The sequence below is a fragment of the Suncus etruscus genome, chromosome 14 (genome assembly GCF_024139225.1).
Source record: "Suncus etruscus isolate mSunEtr1 chromosome 14, mSunEtr1.pri.cur, whole genome shotgun sequence".
Lineage (NCBI taxonomy): Eukaryota > Metazoa > Chordata > Mammalia > Eulipotyphla > Soricidae > Suncus > Suncus etruscus.
The window spans coordinates 28,830,499-28,854,528 of NC_064861.1; the positions used below are offsets into that span (position 1 = coordinate 28,830,499).

General features: G+C 36.1%; 1 protein-coding gene across 1 annotated transcript; it reads left to right on the top strand.

The window, feature by feature from the left end:
• Positions 1-4,281: 4,281 nt before the first annotated feature.
• Positions 4,282-4,577, top strand: LOC126027802 (small ubiquitin-related modifier 1-like). The gene is made up of 2 exons (XM_049786817.1): positions 4,282-4,444; positions 4,516-4,577. Exons 1-2 carry the CDS (start codon positions 4,282-4,284, stop codon positions 4,575-4,577), a joined length of 225 nt encoding a protein of 74 aa, XP_049642774.1.
• Positions 4,578-24,030: the final 19,453 nt, after the last annotated feature.

Consider the following 24,030-nt stretch of genomic DNA (forward strand, 5'->3'; position numbering starts at 1 on the left):
CTCATTTATCGATCAGTTATCAGGGTTTGTTGCCTTTGGCCATTTATTTCCTTACTATGTTTCTATGTAGCCAACATACAAGAATGACCCTCTCTCGCTCTTTGACAAGAAATCTGAGACTCAAAGAGAATAAATAACTTAGTTGTTGCACAGATAAGTTTATCTTATAAGCTCATAGTCTTAATCTGTTAATTAGCTGATTTCCTTTTATAAAAGAGGAGAAAGGAGGCTGATCACTAATACAGCTATAGAGCATGGAGCGTGCAAAGATATCAGGTATGTGTGACAATGTTGCTCACTCTAGCAAGGTGACCTAAATTCTTGTCAGTAGCATTCAGATCGCTGAAAATCCCTGAGTGTGCAGTTACCTGACTCATAAAATGAAATGAACAGTCTCAGTGATGTGGATTAATTCAAATATGGTCTGTCAATGACACTCAATACAACATAAAACTCATATTTAATCTGTTATGAGGAATAGAATTAAGTAGAGCCTCAACCTGAACACCATGTTCTCTCCTAGTAAATGAGGAAATGTTTCCTTTGGTTTTATTTGGCTAGGCAGGAGAAAATCAGAGCCAGAAGAGTTATAGTGAGTGCTGCTTTGTTTCTGGTCTAGACTCCCTCAGTCTAGTGAGAACACTAGCTGCCTTGGAACCAGCTTAAAAAAAACAACAACAACAAAAAAAAACTTTTCAAAAGTCAGTTTTCCTGTCATGTACCTAAAATTTACTGAAGCTTTAGAGTCTCAAGAATACTCATTTTCAACACAGTTTACCACAGTTTGAAGAATTATCACAATTGTAATAATTAAAATTACAAAAATAGAGAGCTTAATGGAAAACCTGCTTTGGATCAAATGTCAATAGCCTGATCAATTCTGAATATGGGCCCTAAGTCAATTGAGATTGTCTTCCCTGGTTCAATAGTTATTTGCCATGCCCTGACCTAAATCCTTGATTGAACTTAGTAAAAGCAAACATGCATATTTAATATGATATATTGATGATATGTTAAACTATCTTCAATCAGTCAATCACCATCAATAGATTTAAGTCTGTATGTGTATATCACTTTTTCTCTTTTAAGCACCCAATTCTTTTTTTACTTTACTTTTATTTAATTTATTTTTATTTTTAAATAATTTTTTATTTAAACACCATGGTTACCAAAATGTAGTTGGGCTTCTGTCATCAAATGTACACCACTCTTCACCAGTGTAACTTTCTCCCCACCAATGTTCCCCATTTCCCTCTTCTCCATCCCCTGCCTGTCTTCAAGATAGGCATTCTATCTCTACCACTATCATTGTCAAGGTAGCTGTTGGTTCAGTTTTTTCTCTAACTCACCACTCTTTGTGGTAAGCTTCATATCATGGTCTGGTCCTTCATGACCTGTCCTCATCTCTAATGTCTCTGGGTATTGTTACCACAATATCTTTAATTCTTCTTAAATTTCACAGATAACTGAAACTATTCTGTGTCTATCTCTCTCCCTCTGATTTATTTCACTCAGCATAACAGTTTTCATGTCCATCCATATTTAGGAAATTTTCATGGCTTCATTTTTTTTCTAACAAGTGTGTAATATTCCATTATGTATATGTACCACAGTTTCTTTAGCCACTCATCTGTTGTCAGGCATATGTGTTTTGTTTTTTTTTTCCAGATTCTGGCTATTGTAAATATTGCTACAATGAACGTAAGTGTGCAGAAGGCATTTTTTGTATTGTGTTTTGTGTTTCTAAGGTATATTTCTAGGAGTGATATTGCTGTATCATATGGGAGTTCAATTTACAGTTGTTTGAGGAATATTCGTATTGTTTTCCAGAAAGGCTGGACTAGACTTCTTTCCCACCAGCAGTGAATGAGTTCCTTTCTCCTCAGCACTGATTATTCTTGTTCTTTGTGATGTGTGTCAGTCTGAAGTGAGAGATGATACCTCCTTGTTGTTTTGATTTGCATCTTCCTGATGATTACTGATGTGGAGCATTTTTTCATGTGCCTTTTGGCCATCTGTATTTCTTCTTCGAGGAAATGTCTGTACATTTCTTTTCCCCAATTTTTGATGGAATGAGGTTAAATTTTTTCTTGTTAAGTTCTTGTATATCTTAGATATTAATTTCTTATCTGATGGGTATTGGATGAATAGTTTCTCCCATTCTGTGGGTGGTCTTTGTATCCTACTCATTGTTTCCTTTGAGATGCAAAAGCTGTAGTCTCATTTGTTTATCTCTCCAAAAACTTGTTTGAACAGTGACATTTCCTCCTTGAAGATACCTTTAGATTCAATGTAATGAAGTGTTTTGCCTACATTATTTTCTATGTACCCTATAGTTTCATGTCTGATATCAAGGTCTTTAATCCATTTTAATTTGACCTTTGATTCATTTGATCTGACCATTGTAAACACCCAATTCTTGTCCAGAGTGATCACTTCCAACTATTATTATCATAGTTGTCCCTTTTCTGTCCTAACTGTATTCCCTCACTATTTGTGCCAAGTTTCTTATTCTGTACTGGTCCTTTTGGTCCTTTTCTTTATTGGCTTTGGATACTAATACTATACTGTCTTTTTTAATATCTCACAAATGTGTGCAATCACTCATAGTCTACCCCTCTCCTTAGATTTATTTTGTTCATCTTAATACTCTACATATCTGTCTATATAGTAGCACCTTCATTTTTTCTAACAGCTGCATAGTATTCCATTTTGTAGATGTACCAGTTTCTTTACTTACTCATCTTTTAGGTGCTTGGTTTGTTGCCAGATTCTGGCTATGTGAATAGTGCTGCAATGAACATAGGATTGTAAAAGGTTTTTCTTCATTGTGTTTTGGGTACCTAGGTTATATTCCTAGGTTATATGGAAGCTCAATTTCTAATTTTTATTTTTTTAATTAATTAATTAATTTATTTTTGGGTTTTGGGTCACACACAGCAGTGCTCAGGGTTACTCCTGGCTCTAACTCAGAAACTGCTCCTGGCAGGCTTGAGGGACCATATGGGATGCTGGGATTCAAACCACCGTCCTTCTGCATGCAAGGCAAACACCCTACCTCCATGCTATCTCTCCAGCCCCTCAATTTTAATTTTTAGAGGAATATTAATATTATTTTCCAAAAAGGCTACACTAGTTTACATTCCCACCAGCAATGAATGAGAATCTCTTTCTCTGCACATCCCTACCAGTACTAGTTGTTCTTGTTCTTTTTGATGTGTGCCAGTCTCCTTGGTATGAGATGATATTTCCTTGTTATTTTAATTTGAATTTCCCTGGTGATTAATGATGTGGTATATTTTTTCATGTAACTTTTGCTTTTCCTCCATTTTTTTTGGATGGGGATAGATTTTTTTTTGTTAAGCTCTAACAGTGCCTTATGTATCTTATCAGATCATGATAACCCCTTATCATATCAGTATTGGGTGAATAGTTTTTCCAATCCAAAGTTTGTACTCTACTTACCCTTTCCTTTCCGATACAAAAGCTTTTAGTTTAATGTATCTTTTTTCCACTTTTTTGATCAGTGGTATTTCATCTTTGAAGATGCCTTTAGCTCAGTATCATAGAGAGTTCTTTCTGTCTTTTTCTTTATGTACCTATGTCTTCAGGTCTGATATCTGGGTCATTAATATATTTTGATTTGACTTTTGTACATTGCATTAAAGACAAGTCTGAGTTCATTTTTTGGCATGGAGTTTAATAGTTTTTCCAACACCACTTGTTGAAAAAGCTTTCCTTGCTCCACTTTATTTTTCTTGCTCCTTTAAGTCTAATTAATCATATACATATATATTTTAAAAATTCTACTGGGTAAAATTTCTAAAGTTGAGAATATCAAACTAAAAAAATCACTAGAGTGGTGAAACAGTATATTTTGACTGGCAGAGAATAAAGTGAGCAAAGACAGAGCAACAGATATCATGTATGCAGATGAACTGTGTGAAGAAAGAATGAAAAATAGATGGGCAGACCCCCAAAAGAAGGTGGGAATACCATCTAACTCTACCCACACACAAGCAAATGGGGACCACCAGAGCAGAGAAAATAGAAAAAACTTTTTATAAATAATTCAGATAAGTTCTCATGTTTCAGGAAAAGTAAAAAATTACATATCTGAGGACCTCAGTGACCTTGAAGTAGAATAATACAGCAAAATAACAGACATATCATAGTTCCTGTAAAAAGTTTCCAAAAGAATAAATTAATAGAGAGCCCCAGCGAGGTCCTGCCCACCCAAGGCCGTGGCCTTGAGGACACCCCAGGGGAGCCACCTCTACCATGTCGGATCAGGAGGCAAAATCTTCAACAGAGGACTTGGGAGATAAGAAAGAAGGAGAATACATAAAACTCAAAGTTATTGGACAGGATAGCAGTAAAATTCACTTTAAAGTGAAAATGACTATACATCTCAAGAAACTCAAAGACTCTTACTGTCAAAGACAGGGAGTTCCAATGAATTCACTCAGGTTTCTCTTTGAAGGTTAGAGAATTGCTTATAATCACACTCCAAAGAACTGGGAATGGAGGAAGAAGATGTGTTGAAGTTTATCAGGAACAAACAGGGTGTCACATGAGGATTTAGATATTATTTTTATTTTTTTCTTTATCCTCAATCCTTTTTATTTTTAAAAATAGTTTCTTTGTAATGAGGTGTTTGCAAAAGAATCGAGAACAGGCAACCAGTCTCTAAAACATCTGGTAATTTGAGTTCTAGTGTCCAATTTTCATTATCATTTGTTTTCATTGTGCTGATTTTTGGTGATCAAACCTCAGCCCCTTCACATTGCCCTCCTTTTAGAAATGACATGTGCACAGAGAGGCCACCTAGGACTGTGCATTTTCAGACTTGTGATAAATAGGACCAACCAATGCTAGTATTTGTAATGACTTTCCAATTGGTTCTGATGTTCTAGCATGTGATCGCTACACTCCTGGACTATGACTTTCAGTGGGAGATGGAAGTTTTCAGAACTGAACTGTGGAATATGACCTTTCCTTAACTTGAAGTTATTTTTAAAATCTGAGAATATGGACCAAAAAAAAAAAAAAAAAAAAAGGAAGGAAGAGGAAGATCAGATAGGAAACAAAATGACAACTATGATGAAAGTCATGACTAACTTCAAAGATGGCTCCACTGGAGAAAACATTTTAAGATTAATGAGAAAAGCTTGTCAGAAGATCCCAGAAAAGTTCTTTCATTAACAATTAAAGCTTTTCATACAGAAGTATACAACAGATGGGGCCAGATCGGTGGCGCAAGTCGTAACTCCTGAGCATCACTGGGTGTGGCTCAAAAAACAAACAATCAAAAAGAAGTCTATACAACAGAACACTGCTCTTTTTTCAATTTTGTTTGTACTTTCTGGCCTGGGAGATGATATTTAAATGGACATTGTATGTAGCAGCTTCATTAAAATAAACAAAATATTTGTGAAAACCGAAAAACCCTAAAATAAAAAGAATAAATTTAATAAAGATAAAAGTTTTTGAAATAAAAGTACCGTATTTTCCGGCATATAAGATGACCGAGCGTATAAGACAACCCCTTAATTTTACAGTTAAAACATAGGTTTAGGCCTATATTCACTGTATAAGACAGAACGTTCCTGTGCTGCAACTGTATGTACCACAGTGAGCCAATCACAACAAGCAAAGGTTCAGAGGTTATACTGTAATAGACTTCCTCTCTGACTCTGGCCAATCTGAGCAGGCTTTTGACAGTATAGATTCGGTACAGAACATTGCCTAATTTGCATGCATAAAAAGCCTGCTTGGATTGGCTGAGTTAGATTGGCGGTCCGAGCAGCCTTGCAGTGATTGGTGCAGGATCGAGTTGAAAAATTCGTTTTGTGGCAATATTCAGACAATTTTTGTTTAGCAGCATATTGAAACATTTTTCGGGATATACTCGGCTTATAAAATGACCCCCGATTTTCGGTTGACTATTTTTTGTTTCAAAAGTCATCTTATATGCCGGAAAATATGGTAAATAAAAGTTCCTGAAAAAATATTCTTGGGGAATTGAGAATAGCTGGAGGGAGGGTGAATACCTTTCGTATGTAAGGATCTGGATTTAACCACACGTACTTTCTCCAACATTATATGTCACACTCCAGTACCACTGAGTATAGATCTGTTTGGTCCTTATTCAGTACTAGGCTTGAGCATCAAAGCATCTGGCCAATAATCTACATATCCCCCAAAGTGGCCCTTGGGTCACCTGACCGTTGCTTGAGAAGTCCTATTTCCCCCAAATTATATTTAAGATTAAAATCCTAAAAACAGCAAGAGAAGATGACTCATGATTTAGATAAGACAAAAATTTGTCTACAAAATTGTCTAAACCCTTATATAAGACAAATTTTTGACTTTAGCAGAATTGTGGAAGCTAGAAAAAAAAGGTATTCCGATAGAAAATTTCAATATTAACATCAACAAAGCATTGTATGTTCAGTAGAGGTATTTTTCATAAATTAAGATGAAAGAAAACTTTCCAAAAATAACAAAGAACTGTTGAACTGTTATAGGCAGAATCTTTAAGAAATGTTAAAGGAAAGCTGAAAGGAAATGATCCCAAGTAGTAATTCAAATTCACTTAATATAAGAAAGAACACTGATAAGAAATGATCATACACTGTATAGAAGCACAAATTTTCATTTTTTTCGATAGCTGATTTAAAAATGAACTATAAAGTAGTGTTTATATAATGTAAAGTAGGGTCTATATCATATAAGAATGTAATATAATATTATACTTGCCAGCAAGTACATAGAAGAGGCAGATGGAAACTGCTGCATTGGGTTAAGGAAATTACTGCTAATGTAAATCAATAACTATAACCTTTGGCTGGACTTGCAACACTGAATAAATGCAATATGTTGGGTGTAGGAATTACAGTTTGGTAGGAATAACATTTGAATACATCTCTGGAAATAAGCTATTATAAATTTACAGCAGAGTGTCATAAATCAAGTTGGTAAAGCCTCAAGTGACCACTAAAATGTAAGTGAAAAAAAGAATGACTGAAGAAATTAAAATGCTACCTTTAATTTATAATATTGAAGACATACGACATTAAACCTTGAAGCAAGTAAGGAAGAACATAACGTTGAAGTGTACTGAGTTTACTTAGAAGAAAGACATTAAGGAGCTCCTACTCCTTACTATGACTACTGTAATCCTGAGAAACAGGATTCTAAAGACTTCCATGTTCACAAAGTTCTTCCAAACCGTTCTTTATTTTTTATAAGGTGGAGCAGCACACCCAGCTTTCCTCAGTAGCTAGTCCTGACTCTGTGTTTAGGAGAAAACCTGGCAGTGTTTGGGGATCATATGTGGTACTAGGATGGGCAGGATACAAAGCTATTGCTTTACCCTTTGTACTATCTTAACAGCCCAAATACTTTTGTTTGTTTTGGGCCACATCCAGTAACTCTCAGTGGTTACTCCTGGCTCTGTGCTTAGAAATTACACCTGGTATACACAGGAGACCATATGGGATGCTGGGGTTCAAACCAGGTTGACCTCATGCAAGGCAAATGTGCTACCCCCTGTGCTATCTCTCCAGCCCTTCCAAGTACTTTTTTGTGGGGCTGGTGAGATAGTACAAAGGATACTTCTTTGTTCTCAGTGATCGTGGAACTCAGGGGACTATATGAGATGTCAGGGATCGAATCCAGGTCTGCTTCATGTAGGACAATCTCCTACCCAGTGTACTATCCCTCTAGCCCCCCACATACTTTTTCAATCTTGTGAGAAGTCTCTTTATTCACAAATTAAAAGAAATGTCATGCAGAATCTTTAAAGGACTTGGAAAACACAGTTTTATAGGGCTGAATACATGAAAAGGAATGACTGCATTTACTGAGCAATTGACTAATTACTCATCTTAATTTTTCCAACTTTTGAGAAATTTTAAGTTTACTAGATAATTTTGGTTACCCTTTTCTCTTCTGAAGTTTTTTGTTTGCTATCTTGAAGCTAACAGGAGTTCATAACACTGAGGACAATGATGAAAACTAAGTGTCAACTTTGATACTGCTTTTGTCTAACATGCATTAGTACTTTCAGAAGCTTGAGAACTGCATAATGAACTGACTATATTTAGTACTCAAGAGTTGCTACTGACACGTGTAGATACAATTTTTTAAAAGCCCTGATTATTTCTCTGATGACTGCAGAGACAAAGGCATAGCCTTTTTTAATTAAAAAAATTTTTTCGGGGAGGACACACCCGGTGACACTCAAGGGTTATTCCTGGCTTGAGGGACCATATGGGATGCTTGGGAATCGAATCGCAGTCTGTCCTGGGTCGGCTGTGTGCAAGGCAAACACCCTACTGCTGCACCATGGCTTTGGCCCTGGCATAACCTTTTTTTTATTAAAAAAACAAAACAAAAAAAAAACAAAACAAAAACAAAAAACAAACAAAACCAAATGATCACTAAGAGCAAAATTTCAAAATAATATATAGTAACTAGATGCAGATGGTTAAAACAAGACACTGAGGGGCAGAAGAGGTAGCACAGCTGTAGGGCCTTGCATGAGGCTGACCCAGGATAGATGCAGGTTCGATTCCCAGCATTCCATATAGTTCCCCTAGCCAGAAGTGATTTCTGAGCATAGAGCCAGGAGTAACCCCTGAACACAGCTGGGTGGGTCCCCACAAACAAACAAACAAAACAAACAAGATACTGATATGATTACATAAATAAAAAAACTTATCACATGAAGTATGGTCCTAAATAGGAAAATACTATATTATAAAGCTATTAAGGAGCTTTATGATATATGATTTTTTAATCCTAAAGTAATTCAAAAAATTAGTAGTTTTGAGGGATACTTAAATATAATTTTAGATTACATATTTAGGATTAGAAAGATATTACAATGTGTAGAGCACTGGCCTTGTATGTGGCTTTGATCCTTGGCACCTTATATGGTCCCTGTGCCCTCCATGAGTAATCCTGAATGCAAAGTCAGGGGTTAGTCTTGAACATTTCGAGTGAGACCCCTCCACTCCACTCTTTTCCCAAAATTTAGAATCCATCTTTAAAACTAAAGAGTAAACTAAGCAGGTTAGAATGATAGTACAGTGGGTAAGGCACTTGCCTTGCATAAAGCTGACCAGAATTTGATCCTTGTCATCCCATATGGTTCCCTAAGCTTGCCAGGAGAGATCCCTAAATGCAGAGCCAGAAGTAAACCCTAGGGCCCCTGAGTGTAATCCAAAACCAAAACCAAACAAAAAAGGAATAACCCAAGAAAATTGATAAAAAGAATAATAAAGCTAATTTTACATTGCTAAATAATAAAATTAAAATCGCTAAATATGTATGCTAGTAATATAAATACAGTATTCATAAAAATAATCAAAAATAAAAATAGCCATAGTAAGTTGTTAGTATACATAAGGTTAACATAAGTATACTTTAAGGAGGAATATGGAGAAAGTTTTACTTTTTTAATTTAGTTATAATTTGTCATTATTTAAAAAATGAATCTTTATTTTATATTCTAGTCAAAATAAATATTAAGGCATTAATGTAAAATATGAAAGAACTGGGTAAAATAAGAATGAAAAATCTATGTTTCATATCACAAAATATTGAGCATAAAGTAAGATAAGAAATCAAGGAGGGGAAACTCATATTAATAATGAAAACCTTAAAAGTTTAACATGTTGGCAAGTTAGGAAGTAGGAAAATCATGGATAGCTTTTATAACTGCATACTAACATTTTAAATCTAAAAATACTTCAATAAATCAATATGAAGCTGTTATCCCCATAGAAAGAAGGCAATAGACATAAAAGGCTATCACAAAAGCAAGACAAGCAGCAAGTGAAAAAAAAATAAAGTTCAAATTTATTATCAGTAAGGACATGAAAGTTAAAACTATTAAGCAGCACATTATTATGTCTCAAGAAATGGCTCATGAACGTAGTATATTCATGTTGGGAATGCTAAAATATACTATTTCAAATACATATATATGTATTGTACATTTTCACATATGTATATGTGAAATATATATTCTGGAAGACTATATAGAATATGTTAATAGTGGTCAATAAATGGGTGAAGTTATTATAGTAAATTTAGCATTTTTACTATGTTGGAGGTATTTTTCCAACATTTTCTAATTTTTTTTTTTTTTTTGGTTTTTGGGTCACACCCAGCAGAGCTCAGGGGTTAATCCTGGCACTACACTCAGAAATCGCTCCTGGCAGGCTCTGGAAACCATAAGGGATGACTGGATTCGAACCACCATCCTTCTGCATGCAAGGCAAATGCCTTACTCCATGCTATCTCTCCGGCTTTCTAAGTTATTTTTATAATTTACATGGAGATAATGACACAAAACAAAAAAGATTTTTGTTTTGTTTCACTCTTTCTTTTTGCAGATGGCTTAAAGGAGCTGCTAATAAGGTCAGTCTGAGTTGCCTGCCCCAAGGAGGAATGTTTGGCCCTAGCTGCCTGGTTCTTGGCCCAGGACCAGGAACTGACCACAGCATGGACTAGAAGTGGCACATACATATACAGGAAAACACAGCAGGCACCGACACTCCTCAAAAAGCTCCCTCCCCCTTCTCAGTTGTTAAATCAAAGAGAATGCTGTTTCATTAAGTGGGAATTTAAACAGGAGCACATGCTGGTTTTAAGAACTAGATAGGAACAAGCCAAAGGCACCGAGGGAAAGAATCTTTGAGAGTGTATGGCAATTGTTTCATTATTTAATAAAACAAAACTCTTCTCTTCTTTCATCCTTTCCTCTAAGAAAAGTTCAAAGATAATATCCCTTGTGAAAGCAGAATTTATTTAAAGGAAAGTTGTAGCAACAGCTATAGTTAAAGAGAATGTCCAGTTCACACTGCCCCACCTTGATAAATTCTTTGACCTTTTTCTCAAAATATTTTGGTAGTGGTGGTGATATTGGGGGGATTGGGAACTATTCCAGCATGTTGCCTGAGGGTTGCTCCTGCAAGTACTCAGGGAACTATGCAGTTCCAATGATCAAAACTGGCTTCTTGTATGCAAAGCATGCACTCAACCTTTTGAACTCTCTTGACCCCTTTTGCTAAAATGTAATCCCAATGACTACCTTGAGAAAGCAATGCAATTTCTATGCTATTTTCATTGAAATGAAATTGGTAACTCTTTTCTAAGGTCACTTTTTCTTTTTTCTTTTATTCTACTTTTTTTTTTATATATGAAAAAATCAGTTTTCCAACATTTGTTCCATAGAATGAGTGCACAGCATTTTCAAGAACTGTTTTAGGGCTATGTCAATACAAAATTGTTTAAAGTAGTCAAATAAAGATGTTTCCAAAGGGAAACCCATGAGTACCACCACCCGGAAAGGGGGCCCAAAGAACGGGACATGGCAGGTTGTATAAGGTCACTTTTTTAAGGTCACTCAGATAGAGAGCAGCAGCTACCAAGTGAACTCTTACATGTCAGGTCCTAAAGCATATTTACTGTGCTATTGTTTAAACTCAACAGTTTAAATATTAAGGGTTATAATGTCAGATTCAAGAGAGTATTAAATCTTGTTCTATATTCCTCATTAAGAAAGGTGAGAGCTGGCTGTAAGATGAGAGTGATGTGTTTGTGTGGTGATGAGTGTTTGGGAGAGGTGCCTATTTTATCTGGAAGCATACATATGTCACTCTTGGCCTTGGCTAATAGAAGAAATTACACTAAAACTCTATTTTATCAGGTTTTATGAGTAACCTCATTTTAAGTATCCATTGACCACTGATTCGGACCTGACACTTTCATCACAACCCAGAATTTGACACTAAAATGTCAAGTAAACATATAAGCCTTAATGATAGCCAGTGTTATGTGACCTCTGTCTGATCTCCTGGGTATTGCCTTATGGTGGAGATTTCCTTCTAAAGGATTCTTTTTAAATGTTGGTCAGCCTCATTATGAATGTTACAGTGGCCACCATTCACATACTAGATTTCATGTAATACCTGCAATAAAACAGAAATGATGTAAAACTTATCTCTTATATTTCATATTTATGAACTATCACTATATCTCTATAACCTCATAAATTGTGCAGATATGTCCGATATTCTTAATTTTTCTACTCATGACCCCTTTTGTTTTAGAACTTTTCATGTGACCCCAAGTAGATATACAGATCAAACATTTACGGATCATAAACCATAAATAATTAATCTTAAACACAGTTTTGAAAAGTTATGTAATCTCATGTGTGGTTATAACTCAATTTAGAAAACTAAGATGAGGGTGATTACCCTCGAATGAAGGTCAAGTCACTTGGCTGACCCTGGTTCCATCACAGTCACTGCATAATGTCTCCCAGGCACCTCCAAAAGTGATCTTTGAGCAGAGCCAGTAGGAAGACTTGAGTAAAGCTAGGTGTGGTTTCTAACAAAATATAGGATATGTATGTATATATATGAGTGTGTTTATGTATATATATGACCTTTTTCATATATTGAATTTCCCTGTATAATGTTTTATCTAGCATGGTATGCATTTGACCTCTATAAACGTCTTTCCAAAAGACCAGGCAGCATGTAGAGACAGGCTATATAATATGCCTTTTTATTTTAGGCTGGAAAATCTTTCAGTCACTGTATCATGGTAGCAGCCTACCACCTGAATTCTTTTTTTCTAAAAGTAATTGTAATTTCTTTTTTTTTAATTTTTATTTTGATCATATTGTCTTACATATCTTTCACAGTAGTATTTTAGGTACATATTAACATTGAATCAGTGGAATACCCATCACCAAATTTGTCCTCCCCCATCCCCATTTCCTTCCTGCAACCCATATCCCTCTCCATCACCCCCGAGCTGCTAGAGTAGGTGGTCCCCTCTTTGTCTAGCTTACTATTAGTGATCATATATCTGTTTGGTCCTGGTACCCTCCCTTGTTTCCCCCTCTATTTGAGAGGTGGAGCTAGATAATTCGAGTTATGTGGTTTTGTTTGAAGGAAAGAAAAGCAATAGAATGGAGTAAAAAATAAGAAAAAAATTAAATTAAATTAAATCAAATAAATTAAATCAAATAAGCTGAACATGGCAGAGTCCTTCTGGAGGCTTTCAACCTCAGTTTGAGTGAGGACATGAAAAAGGTAATTGAAACACCACATCAATACAGAAAGAAATATCAAATTAAATATCCAGTGAGCCCTACAGTAATAAAGACAAGTGCCACTCAATAGTCTCAGTTAAGAAATCAAACCATGCTGGAGTACAAAAAGAGAGAGAAAGATAAAATAAAATAAAATAAAATTGGAGACATCAACTTCAATATCTACACCAAAATAAAGACATCAATAAAAATCGATAATCAATAAATTTATATGTGGAAAAATGATTATTTTGTGCTTTTTTCCCTCTTTTTCTTCCTGCACAGTAGGCACAGTAACTATTGGGTATATTATAGAGGGAATTCCTTTGGCCTAGGAGATACAGGGTTTCTCCACCCCTGAAGTATACTGTCATGGGATTAACTATAACTCCTTGCATGATCATTTACTCTTCCCTCGGTGCTTTTTTGGTGTATAGAAGACTTCTGCTTCATCATGGATGGTAAAATCAGACCTCTGTATCTAGAGATCTTGGTGTCTGTACAGCTCAAGGAATGGAGCTTATGATGAAGTCTTTCTTTGTGGTTCTAGCAGTTCTGCTTCTTCGGTGTTGTTTTAATTCATCTTCTGTAGCTGGTGGTCTTGGTCATTACATTGCTCCTATGATAGAGCCTGGGATAGAGTCTTTCATTATGCTTCCAGAAGACCCGTTCAATTGCGATTGTCTCAATCAGACCTCTGGAATTGGAGATCTTGTTTGTTGAACAGATCGTAGACCAAACGCTAGGCTAGTGCTTTTTGTTGTTGTTGGTGTTGTTGTTGGTCCCGGGATGCATACTGTCCAGTCTTGGTTGCACCAACCAGTCATCTGTATATAGCGATCTTGGCTTTTGCACAGATCAAAGAGTGATATGTCTTCTGATTTTGTCTTATCGTTGTCTGGTGAGGAAGGACAACTTGCTCTTGGATCAAGTTGTTCCCATTTCTTTGTTGTCAGGTTATCAATTTAGAACTGGTGCATGTTGGTGTCAGAGCAGCATTATGGATGCCCTAGAGGGGATTTGGTTCTTGGAGCTGTTGTGGAGAACTCTGTTGTTTCTATGTCTGGGATCCAGGAATCAGGGCTGGACGGTCAGTGCTTAATTCTCTGGGGTCAAAGTTGGTTCCACATGACATACGTTCAGGGTGGGAGATGCCCCTGTGTTGTAAAAAAGTACAAGTTCTTACCCCTAGTAGATAAGAGCTTGTTTTTTCATGTAAAATTTCCCCCTTTTTAAATATGCCTTTTCAGGAAGAAGTGGTGTTACATTATATTGCTGGTGGATTTGGAGGTGGAGAGAGAAGAAAACAGATACAGGACAAAAACTAAAAAAATATATGCTAACACATATCTAAATTTTTTTTCATTTTTCTTTAAAGAAAAAGATTAAATAGAAGACGTAATTAAAGAAATAAAGTGGGGCTGGGAGAGATAGCATGGAGGCAGGGCTTCTATCCTTCCTGCAGAAGGACGGTGGCTCAAATCCCGGCATACCATATGGTCCCCCGTGCCCACCAGGGGCAATCTCTGAGCATAGAGTCAGGAGCACCCTCCGAGTGCCGCCAGGTGTGGCCCAAATGAAACAAAAACAAATCAAATAAAAAAAAACAAAAACAAAAACCAAACAAAGAAAAAGAAAAAACAAACCAAACAAGAAAAAAAAAAAAGAAAAAGGGAGAAAGTGATACAGGAGATTACATTTGAGGAAAAACGAGATAAGAGGTAGTGTTATATAGGTCTATACTTATGATAAAAGTATAGGCTTCCCCATTGTCTTTTGAGAGTTCCTTGTGGGGTGTTGGCTCCAGGCAGAGAGGTCTTGGGTAGAGTTCTTGCAGTGGGAGTCCTTTTGTAGCTAGGTCCAGTATCAAGCCACAGTCCACATTAGGGAGAAGCGATTAGGAGGGCCACACTGCATGGGTAAGTCGGGGTGTTGGTTGTATTTTCTTGCAGGGAACGATGTGTGAGTTTAAGTGGGAGTCTCTTCACTGGGGGCTACCACCTAGATTCTTAATCCTCATCTTCTGTTATTAGGAAACTTTATTTTGTGTTTATGTGTCATACCCAGGAGTGCTCAGGGGTTATTCCTGGCTCTGGGCTCAGAAATCACTCCTGGCAGGCTCGAGGGACCAAATGGGATGCCAGGGATTGAACCTGGGTTGGCCAAGTGCAAGGCAAATGCCCTACTCACTGTGCTGTTGTTCTGGCCCCTATTTACTAGGACACTTTATTCTGGTATTCACCACTGCAGATCATCCATGCACACCTGGCAACTCCAGAGCACACTGCATTTTTGGTAGAACTGGTAGAATTTATGTTGCAAGATTCAACTGCCTGATATCATTATTGTATTTAGTGTACTCTGATCCCTGATAACCAACAAAATGCTTTAAGAGGAATTATATGATCGTCATTGTACCACTCTCATCAAGCTTTTAATAAGGAAACTGTTTAGAACAAAAAACTCACAGAAGAGAAAACGACAATAATTGTAGAGACCAGAGTGATAGCACAATAGGGTTTTTGCCTTGTACTCGGCAGACCCAGGTTAAATCCCCAACATTACATATGGTCCCCTGCACCTGCCAGGAGTGATTCCTGAGTGCAGAGGTAGAAGTAACTCCTAAGCTCTGCCAATGTGGTTCCAAATCAAAAATCAAACCAAATAAAATAAAAAAATCTATAAAAAATTTCAAAAATATAGAAATCAAAAGAAAACATATAGTTTTAAACCCTAAGTTTTTGTTTGGTCTTAGGACCACACCCAAAGGTACTAAGGGCTCATTCCTGGCTCTGTATTCCTTTTGATGCTTAAAGGATTTTATGTGGTGCCAGAGATCAAACCCTAGTCAGCTGCATAAAAGGCAAGTATCTTACCCATTGGACTATCATTTTGGTCCCTGAATTCTCAAATATTTTTAACTTACTATACCTCAACTGAAATGGTAAGAGAAAATCAGAATTTATCTGGCAAGAGTATAAACTGATCTAGAACCTCATGAATATTTTGATATGATGAAATAAAAGTTTCTTCAGAGTGTACATATACTAAGATACAAAACTTCTGTATCTAGAAGTTTTCATGTACATATAAAGGCAAGTGGGACAAGAGAGAGTACAGTGAGTAAGGCACTTGCCTTGCATGTGTCCAACTCAGATTCAATCCCCAGCATCCCATATGGTCCCTGAGCACCACCAGGATTAATTCTTGAGTGCAGAGCCAGGAGGAAACCCCAAGCATTGCCAGATGTGGCCTACATTTTTGTAAAAAAGCATATAATATAAAAATTAGCACACATATATTTAAAAAATATTTACAAAAATGTCATTTAGAGTGTTTACAAAGTAGAAATAATTTCCAAACAACTAAAAAGACTTTGACACCACACAACTACTAATCAAGTAGATAATAAGTAGAATAATCTTTATTGTCACAAACTATTCACAATATTTATTCTATGAAAATATTAAAACATTATACAAATATTAAAAATGAAATTAATTGATTTGGAACTCTAGAGACAAAATAGAGGAGAAGGTGCTTGCTTGCCTTACATGTTGCTGACCTTAATTTAGTCCCTGGCACTACAGATGGACTCCAAAACTCCAAAAATGATCCCTTATGACAGAGTCAGAACTAATTCCTATGCAAGGCAAATGTGATTTGAAATATAAAAACAAAACCAACCTTGATTTAACTGAAAACATACAAATGTATATGTACAGTTACATACAAATGTAACTGTAAATAGAGGCTAAAATATTGGAGAAATAAATAGACTAGAAGTATAGATATCAAAATATTACCTCTGATACACTTCATTCACCAGTATTAACAGTGACTAAGAACTGGCTGAGAGAATTCCTAAAGTCCAAAAGGTTATTTTGTGGCCCAATTTGTTTTGTGTTCAAATAACTAATTGTGCTTTGTGGAAAGCTGGAATTTAATTTCCTGCAATTGGGGGTTTAAATACAAGTTTACAATGAATCTTGATGTCAGAATCTCAGTCAATAATAGTCTAGAAGATCAGTCAGTGCCTCAGTGGTGTGTTCTGTATAAATAAAAAGGATCTTATAAGGAATATTTTAATATATCTTGAGCTCTGTGCAAATTACCTTGTTGTATAAGCCTACAGAATCTTGTACTAACCCTATGATGTAGGTATAATCACTTCTTTGTTGCATGTCTAAGCTTGAGGGGAGACAGACCTGCCCAGTTCACACAGCCAGTGACTCCCAGTGAACCCTACTTGGACACCTCTATACTGTGGATTTCAAGGTTTTGTTCCTATAGTTTCTGTCCAACAGGTCATAATATGTGAAAATTAGGCACCTCTGAGATAATCCTCTCATTAGCCCTTCTACTCCTAAAGCATGCAGCCCTATGCCAACATCAATTCAATACTTTATTATAAAGAATCTGAGAGCTGCTTATGAGCAAAGAAGGAATACATTTCCCATAAATTTTTTAAGTGTGTGTTTATAAGAACAAACATATTGGAACCAGGAAAGAAGCTCATGAAACTAATGTATTTTGTATGACTATCATTATTCTAGCACCTTACTGCAAAACAAATATTGGTTTATACATATACATAAGGAGCCTTAAGGGAAAAATTAGCATGAAAACTATTTGATTCTAAAATCCCAAGCTTAACTGACAAAATCCAATTGAAATAAAGATGGTACAGTGAAAGCAATCTAATAGTCAACACCTCTGGGATGAGTTAGAAGCATCAGGAAAACCTACAGGAGTTGATCAAATTGTTTAGAATCTGGGCAAATGGTTTCTTGAGGCTTGAAGCCATACTCTTCACTTTTCTAACCTGCCATTTGGTAAAATGTTACCAACCTAAGCAGGGTCTGATCATTATCTGGGAGAGATGCCTGAAGAGCCATCTTCTCTTCTCAACAGAAAAGAGGAAAACTAGTCAGATCTTGAAATAATTTGATAGGGAAAGAAAGTAAATAAGACAGAGTTGAGCCCTTTGCCATTTGCAAAACATGCTTCTACTTCCCAAAATGGTGTGAGATGATGCTGTGTGATAGTCTAGCAGGAAGTCCTGGCAAATCCAGATAGTTTGTTTTTCTATGGTTGGGCATGTTGTGTTTGAATAACCATTCCAAAGCTAAGAGTGTCTAGCATCTTATTATTTCTCCAAATATCCTGTAAGCCTGAGTCAAGAAAGGAAGTTGGAAATATAGTTGGGCTGGGGGTCAGATTTCTGGCTAAATTTTGTGGGAATTCCCAGCCTTGAGGACCCTTCACATTACCATGACCCCATTCCCCCAACCCCTTACATTAGGATCTGGCTTTGTTGCTCCCATTTAGTTATTAGTCAATGAGGAGAGATAAAAATGACAGAATTTTCCAGCTTCTCCTCAAATTAATTGTCTCCTGGGAAATAAATATAGCCAGTTGATCACATTATAGAGTTGGCAGAGAAATAACCAAACTGAAGCACTGCATTCCCTATAACCTGAGCAAGATTTCCCCAAGAGCATTCTTTAGAAAAGAATCCAAAAGTGAGCCTCTACTTACATAGCCCTCAGGTTTTCCCACCAAAATATCCATGTGCTGGATGTACATGGAATCTATTATGCTGAGTGAAATAAGTAAAGAAAGAGAGAGAGAAAGATGCAGAATGGTCTCACTCATTTATGGGTTTTAAGAAAAATGTAAGACATTCTTGCAATAATTTTTAGAGACAAAATAGAGGAGGACTGGAAGTTACAGCCCACTTCATGAACCTCACCACAAAGAGTGATGAGTTTAGTTAGAGAAATAACCACATTGCAAACTATCCTAACAATGAGAATGTATGAGGGAAATAGAAAGCCTGTCTAGAGTACATGTGGGGGTGCGGTGGGGAGGAGGGATATTTGGGACATTGGAGGTGGGAATGTTGCACTGGTGATGGGGGGTGTCCTCTAATATGACTGAAACCTAACCATAATCATGTTTGTAACCAAAGTATTTAAATAAAATATTATTTAAAAAATCCATGTGCCACTCCAAAAATCAGTTGAATTTCACATTCATATCAGTCAAATTTTGTTTCTCACTAATATTGTGCTTTAAATAATTTAGATTTAAAAATGCAAATTCTTTAAATGATTTAAAACAGCTTTACATGATTACTCCTATGACAACGCATTGTAAGTAATATGTGTCCATCTTTATAGCTCTGAAAACAACTTAATTTCATGAGGCTAGAATCAATCTGAATTTTATTGATTTAAAAAAAAGAAACAGAATTTAACTAATTCCAGTTAGTTATGGAATATAAAGGAGACACATGATGGGTATTCTCTAAGTCCTTGGCAGAAATAATTGATTTTTGATTAGTCAGGACAATAGACAATATGGAGCTCTGTTCAGAATAAAGAATCCATCAAGTCAGCAACTTCCATTCTAATTAACCTAGCAAGAGGTTAGCGAGAAGTTGACTCTGAGATCTTGCTTGTGGTGCTGTTTTTTGTTTTGTTTTGTTTTTTTCTGTTTCACTTGTAAAAAAAGAGAATGGTAATTGTTAGTGTATAAAGATTTCAGTTTAAATGAGGGAGCTTGGAATACATTAAACAAGATTTGGGTGTTCATCATCATCATCATCATCTTCATCATTACTGTTGCTACAATTCCCACTTTTCATTTCAACCACAGGAACCTAGAGACAACACTAAAGTCAAGGAAGTTAGGAGTGTGGTTGTGGCATGTGAGCTCTAGCAATTAGATAGTTGAGGTAACAGGCAAGACTCTCTTAATCTACGTATGGGCTGGTGGAGCTTATGACCACATTTCTACTAGAGTCAGAAAAGTGTTTCATAAACATGCAATCTCAGTGGCAGAAGGGTCTTTTTTTAAGTCATGTTCTGCCCTTTAAAATCATGCCCCTTTACTGAGAAACATACCTATTGCTGAGGCATTACATTTCCCAGAACTGAGAGGGCAGATGGGTGGCTGTGTTAGAAACTGCTGCCACCATCTGCCCAGATCCCCAGTGAAGAAATTCTGTAAGAGAAGTACTTTCACTTGATGTAAGTGGTTCAAATCCATAATTTATATACAGGCACCTGAGTTCAATGTTATGTTGTGATCTAGATAATTTCCCTTCAGAAGAAAATGTGGTCCTCACAATGTGTATGTAAATTAGCTTTTTTTTAGTTTGCCATTGATTTATTTACCATTTGTTGAAGTTTTTTCTGTGTCAAATAGAGAGCTAATTGTTGAGCCTTTGGACTTATGGAGATCAATAAATACTATTAAGGATTTACTTGGGAGTAAACGGACACTTCATTATGCCTGCTCCAAAAAAGACTCATGGAGTGCCCACTTTTAAAAATTGGTGATCTCTACTAAGGTCTACAAACTAAGGCCTAGCCTCCATGTCCACCAAAGTAGGATTAAAGAATATTAAACAATAATTTTAGACTTTTTAAGTAGAATATCTAGTTAAGTATGGTGCTTATTTACTGACATATTGGATTAAAGGATATTGAACAATAATTTTAGACTTTTCAAGTAGAATATCTAGTTAAGTATGGTGCTTATTTACTGACATATTTTTGTCAACAAATTTTTAAAAGGTCTGAAGGTTCAAATAAAGTGATTGCATCGGTTAAAGAGCTCTAGATCACTACCTGACTTTGGATACAAAATATATGAAAAGTTTCTCTTATAGTCCAAACTCAGAACCAACTGGGAAAAGAATCTTATCTCACTGGAATTCTCTGCCTTACAAAAGGAGAAGAAATGAAGAAATTCCAAATTTCACAGAACAATGTCTGCTTTTAGGTTGTGCTGTTACCCATGGGTTCTGGAATCAGAGTGTGCTATGAATTCTGAACATGGCCCAGCCACTTACTAGCTCTCAGCCTAATCAAGTTTCTTAATTTCCTGAACTGCTATTCTTTCTATGTAAAAATGGGTATAATAAACAAATTGGTATTTTAAAGCTATTAGTAGTATTCATTGAAATAAGACATGTCAAGAGTTTTGCACAAGCACACAATAATGAATATTAGTAGTAGTAGCAACAATAATAGCAGTAATAGTAGTAGTGATCCTGATGATGGCAGTAATGGTAATAATAAACTGTGAATTTTTTTCCTTACAATGGCAAAAATATTATACTAACAACTAGCACAACATTGTTAAAGAAAGAGAGAAGTAGAATGTCTGTCTCAAATACAGGCAGGGGTGGCATGGTAGGGTGTCATTGGTGGTGGGAATGTTGCACTGGTGAAGGGGAATATTCTATTTATGTCTGAAACCCAACTACAATCATGCTTTTAATCATGACGCTTAAATAAACATTTTTTATATTTAAAAAATAAAGTACATTGCCTTCTATATGTAATATCTCAGGAATTGGTCATGATTATACTGATTAATAGCTATCCCTGTCTATTATACTTCATATTTAGTCTCTGACAAGATGCCATAGTCCATAGAACATATTTTATCCTATTTTTCCATCCTAAGTCCCAGCTAGTAAATGACATCAGGGCTGGATGCTTGGGTTTTAAGAACCCCTTGGGTTAGTAATGTGCTTAGAATGATATTTGGAAGGAGAATAGATAACACTCAATGTGCTGTTTGACTGAAGAGACGCCACTGAGAGACATCCTCACTGTCAAGCTAGACAGGAGAAAACTCTCTGCTTTTGACACTGAGTCACTTCTGATGATGTCTAGTCAGTTCAATTCTCTTTTTAGCACTTTTAAATACTTAGTCTCTCGGTGTCTTTTGCTAAATCTAACAGCTACATGTTTTTATTTGTTGAACAACAATTGTGTCAGACATCATATTAGGCCTTTATTTGCTCATTTAAATGCAGATTAAAAAAGTTAAAATGCTATTGTTGTGTTAAAGGGTTTCGGTAAGACATAGTTCTTCTATGTCAACTGTTATGTTGAGCTTTTCTCATTAAGTCTTGATATAAAAAGTTAAAATTTTGTCATTCTATGATAAGGAGTAAATAAGGTATTATCTCTTTTCCTCCTAAAGCTGATAAACCTAACTGACTGTGCCAAGAAATAGAGGTAAGGTAAATAAGATGTAGACAAAATATTTTCTAAATGAAAGAAATGGTGCTGTTGCTCCCTCAGGAACAAAAGCGCATGCATTCTCCAGTCAGCCCATCCTCAAGTAACCTACTCAAGAAGATGTCTGCCTAGAAAAAAACAGTTTATCTCCCTTGGTTACTGATTTTCTCACAGCTCTTATCAAAATTGGTGATTTGAAAGAAACTTTTTTATATCACTGCCTCCTTCAAATAGAAGATAATCTCCACAAGACCAGAGAATTTATCATTTTGTTTGGCTATTCATTCTTTAGGGACTATAACAGTACTTGTCACTTAAAAGATATCCCACAAATACTGGCTATGTAAGTAAATATTTAGTTAGCAAGTTCAGGAAAGGCCTCAAAACTAAGGTGTCATCATATGAAATGTGTCTTAATAAAGAAAGGGTTTCAGTAGAGTATTTGAAGTGACTGCTGATAAAGGCCTCATTACATTGGAAAGATGAAAGAAAGTGCAAGGGGGGGTTCATTCTTGAGATGAGAGTGTCAGAAAGCAAATGAGTTTCTTAGAGAAACGTTGAAGGTGTGTGCTGGTTTAAGGACAATATTGCCAAAGTGGTCCATAGGTCCTTTTCATTGAGCCTGATATCAGAAATTCACTGGTCCTATTGACAGACTTCATTTTCCCTGGGGACTCACAAGACTCCAAGATGCCATCGGAAGTACATGAGCCCTCTAATGGGAATAAACTCTTGGGCTAAAATTGCAACCATTCAATTGGCAATGTCTTTTAATCTTCCCTAAGCACTTAGTAGCTAAGCATCCTTTCGTGAGGAATATGGAAGGGACCTGCTGCTTCTAGTTCTAAGCAATAAATAATAGAGCACTTTCTCTTTGAACCTCTTCTTTTTTCTGTCTGTAGAATCAAAAGTGAAAGGCTGCTAGATGGGAGAATAGAAAAATAAGGCCACTGAGAGTATCCATTTTCATGATACTGAAGGCAGTGAAGCATAAGCCTTGACTGTTGCAAGTCTAAGAGCTGGACATTTCTTTACTGCAATATATTTTAGATTATCTATTCTGACTAGTATACTCTTAAAAAAGCTCTTATGGGGCAGGAGGGATAGCATACCATTAGGGCATTTGCCTTGCATGAGGCTGACCCAGGAAGGACCTTGGTAAGATCCTTGGCTCCCATATGGTCCCCTAAGCTAGGAGCGATTTCTGAGTGCATAGTCAGGAATAACCTTTGAGCTTCACCGGGTATGGCTCAAAAACCAAAAAAAAAAATGCTCTTATATATACTATAATCAAAATGAGCACCCATTTAAAAAGATTAGCTAAACAATATAGTTACACTTCTTTAACCCTATTGATTCCATCCAATCCTGGCACATCACAATATAACATTAATAATATACAGTATAAATTTGATCAACAGTTCCCATGAGTCAGTATGTTTCTTGGTAAGAAATGGTATTTAAACTCCTTTTTATTTTAAGGCTCAAAGTATCTGATTTGTGTCAGGTCTGTTCAATTTCTTTAACATGTATGATTATTTTGTCTTTCTCCTATGATGTCTATATTAAACTTTATTTCTATTTCTGCTTAGTATAAGCAACTTAACCCAACATAATTATGAAGTATGGTTGGAAGAGGAGAGAAGTCAAGAAAAACAAGAATATGAAGACTTTAGAATCCCTGTTATTCCAGGGGCACCACCCAACAGAACAGGGAGCTGCTGTATGTATCATCTTCTTGAATATGCTCCTGTTAGAGAATGGTGTTTCTCAGTTTAGTGGCAGTTGTGAGAAACAAAGCAATAATCCAATACCCACAATGAATTAGAAACACCAACCCAATCAAATATAACTGCTCAC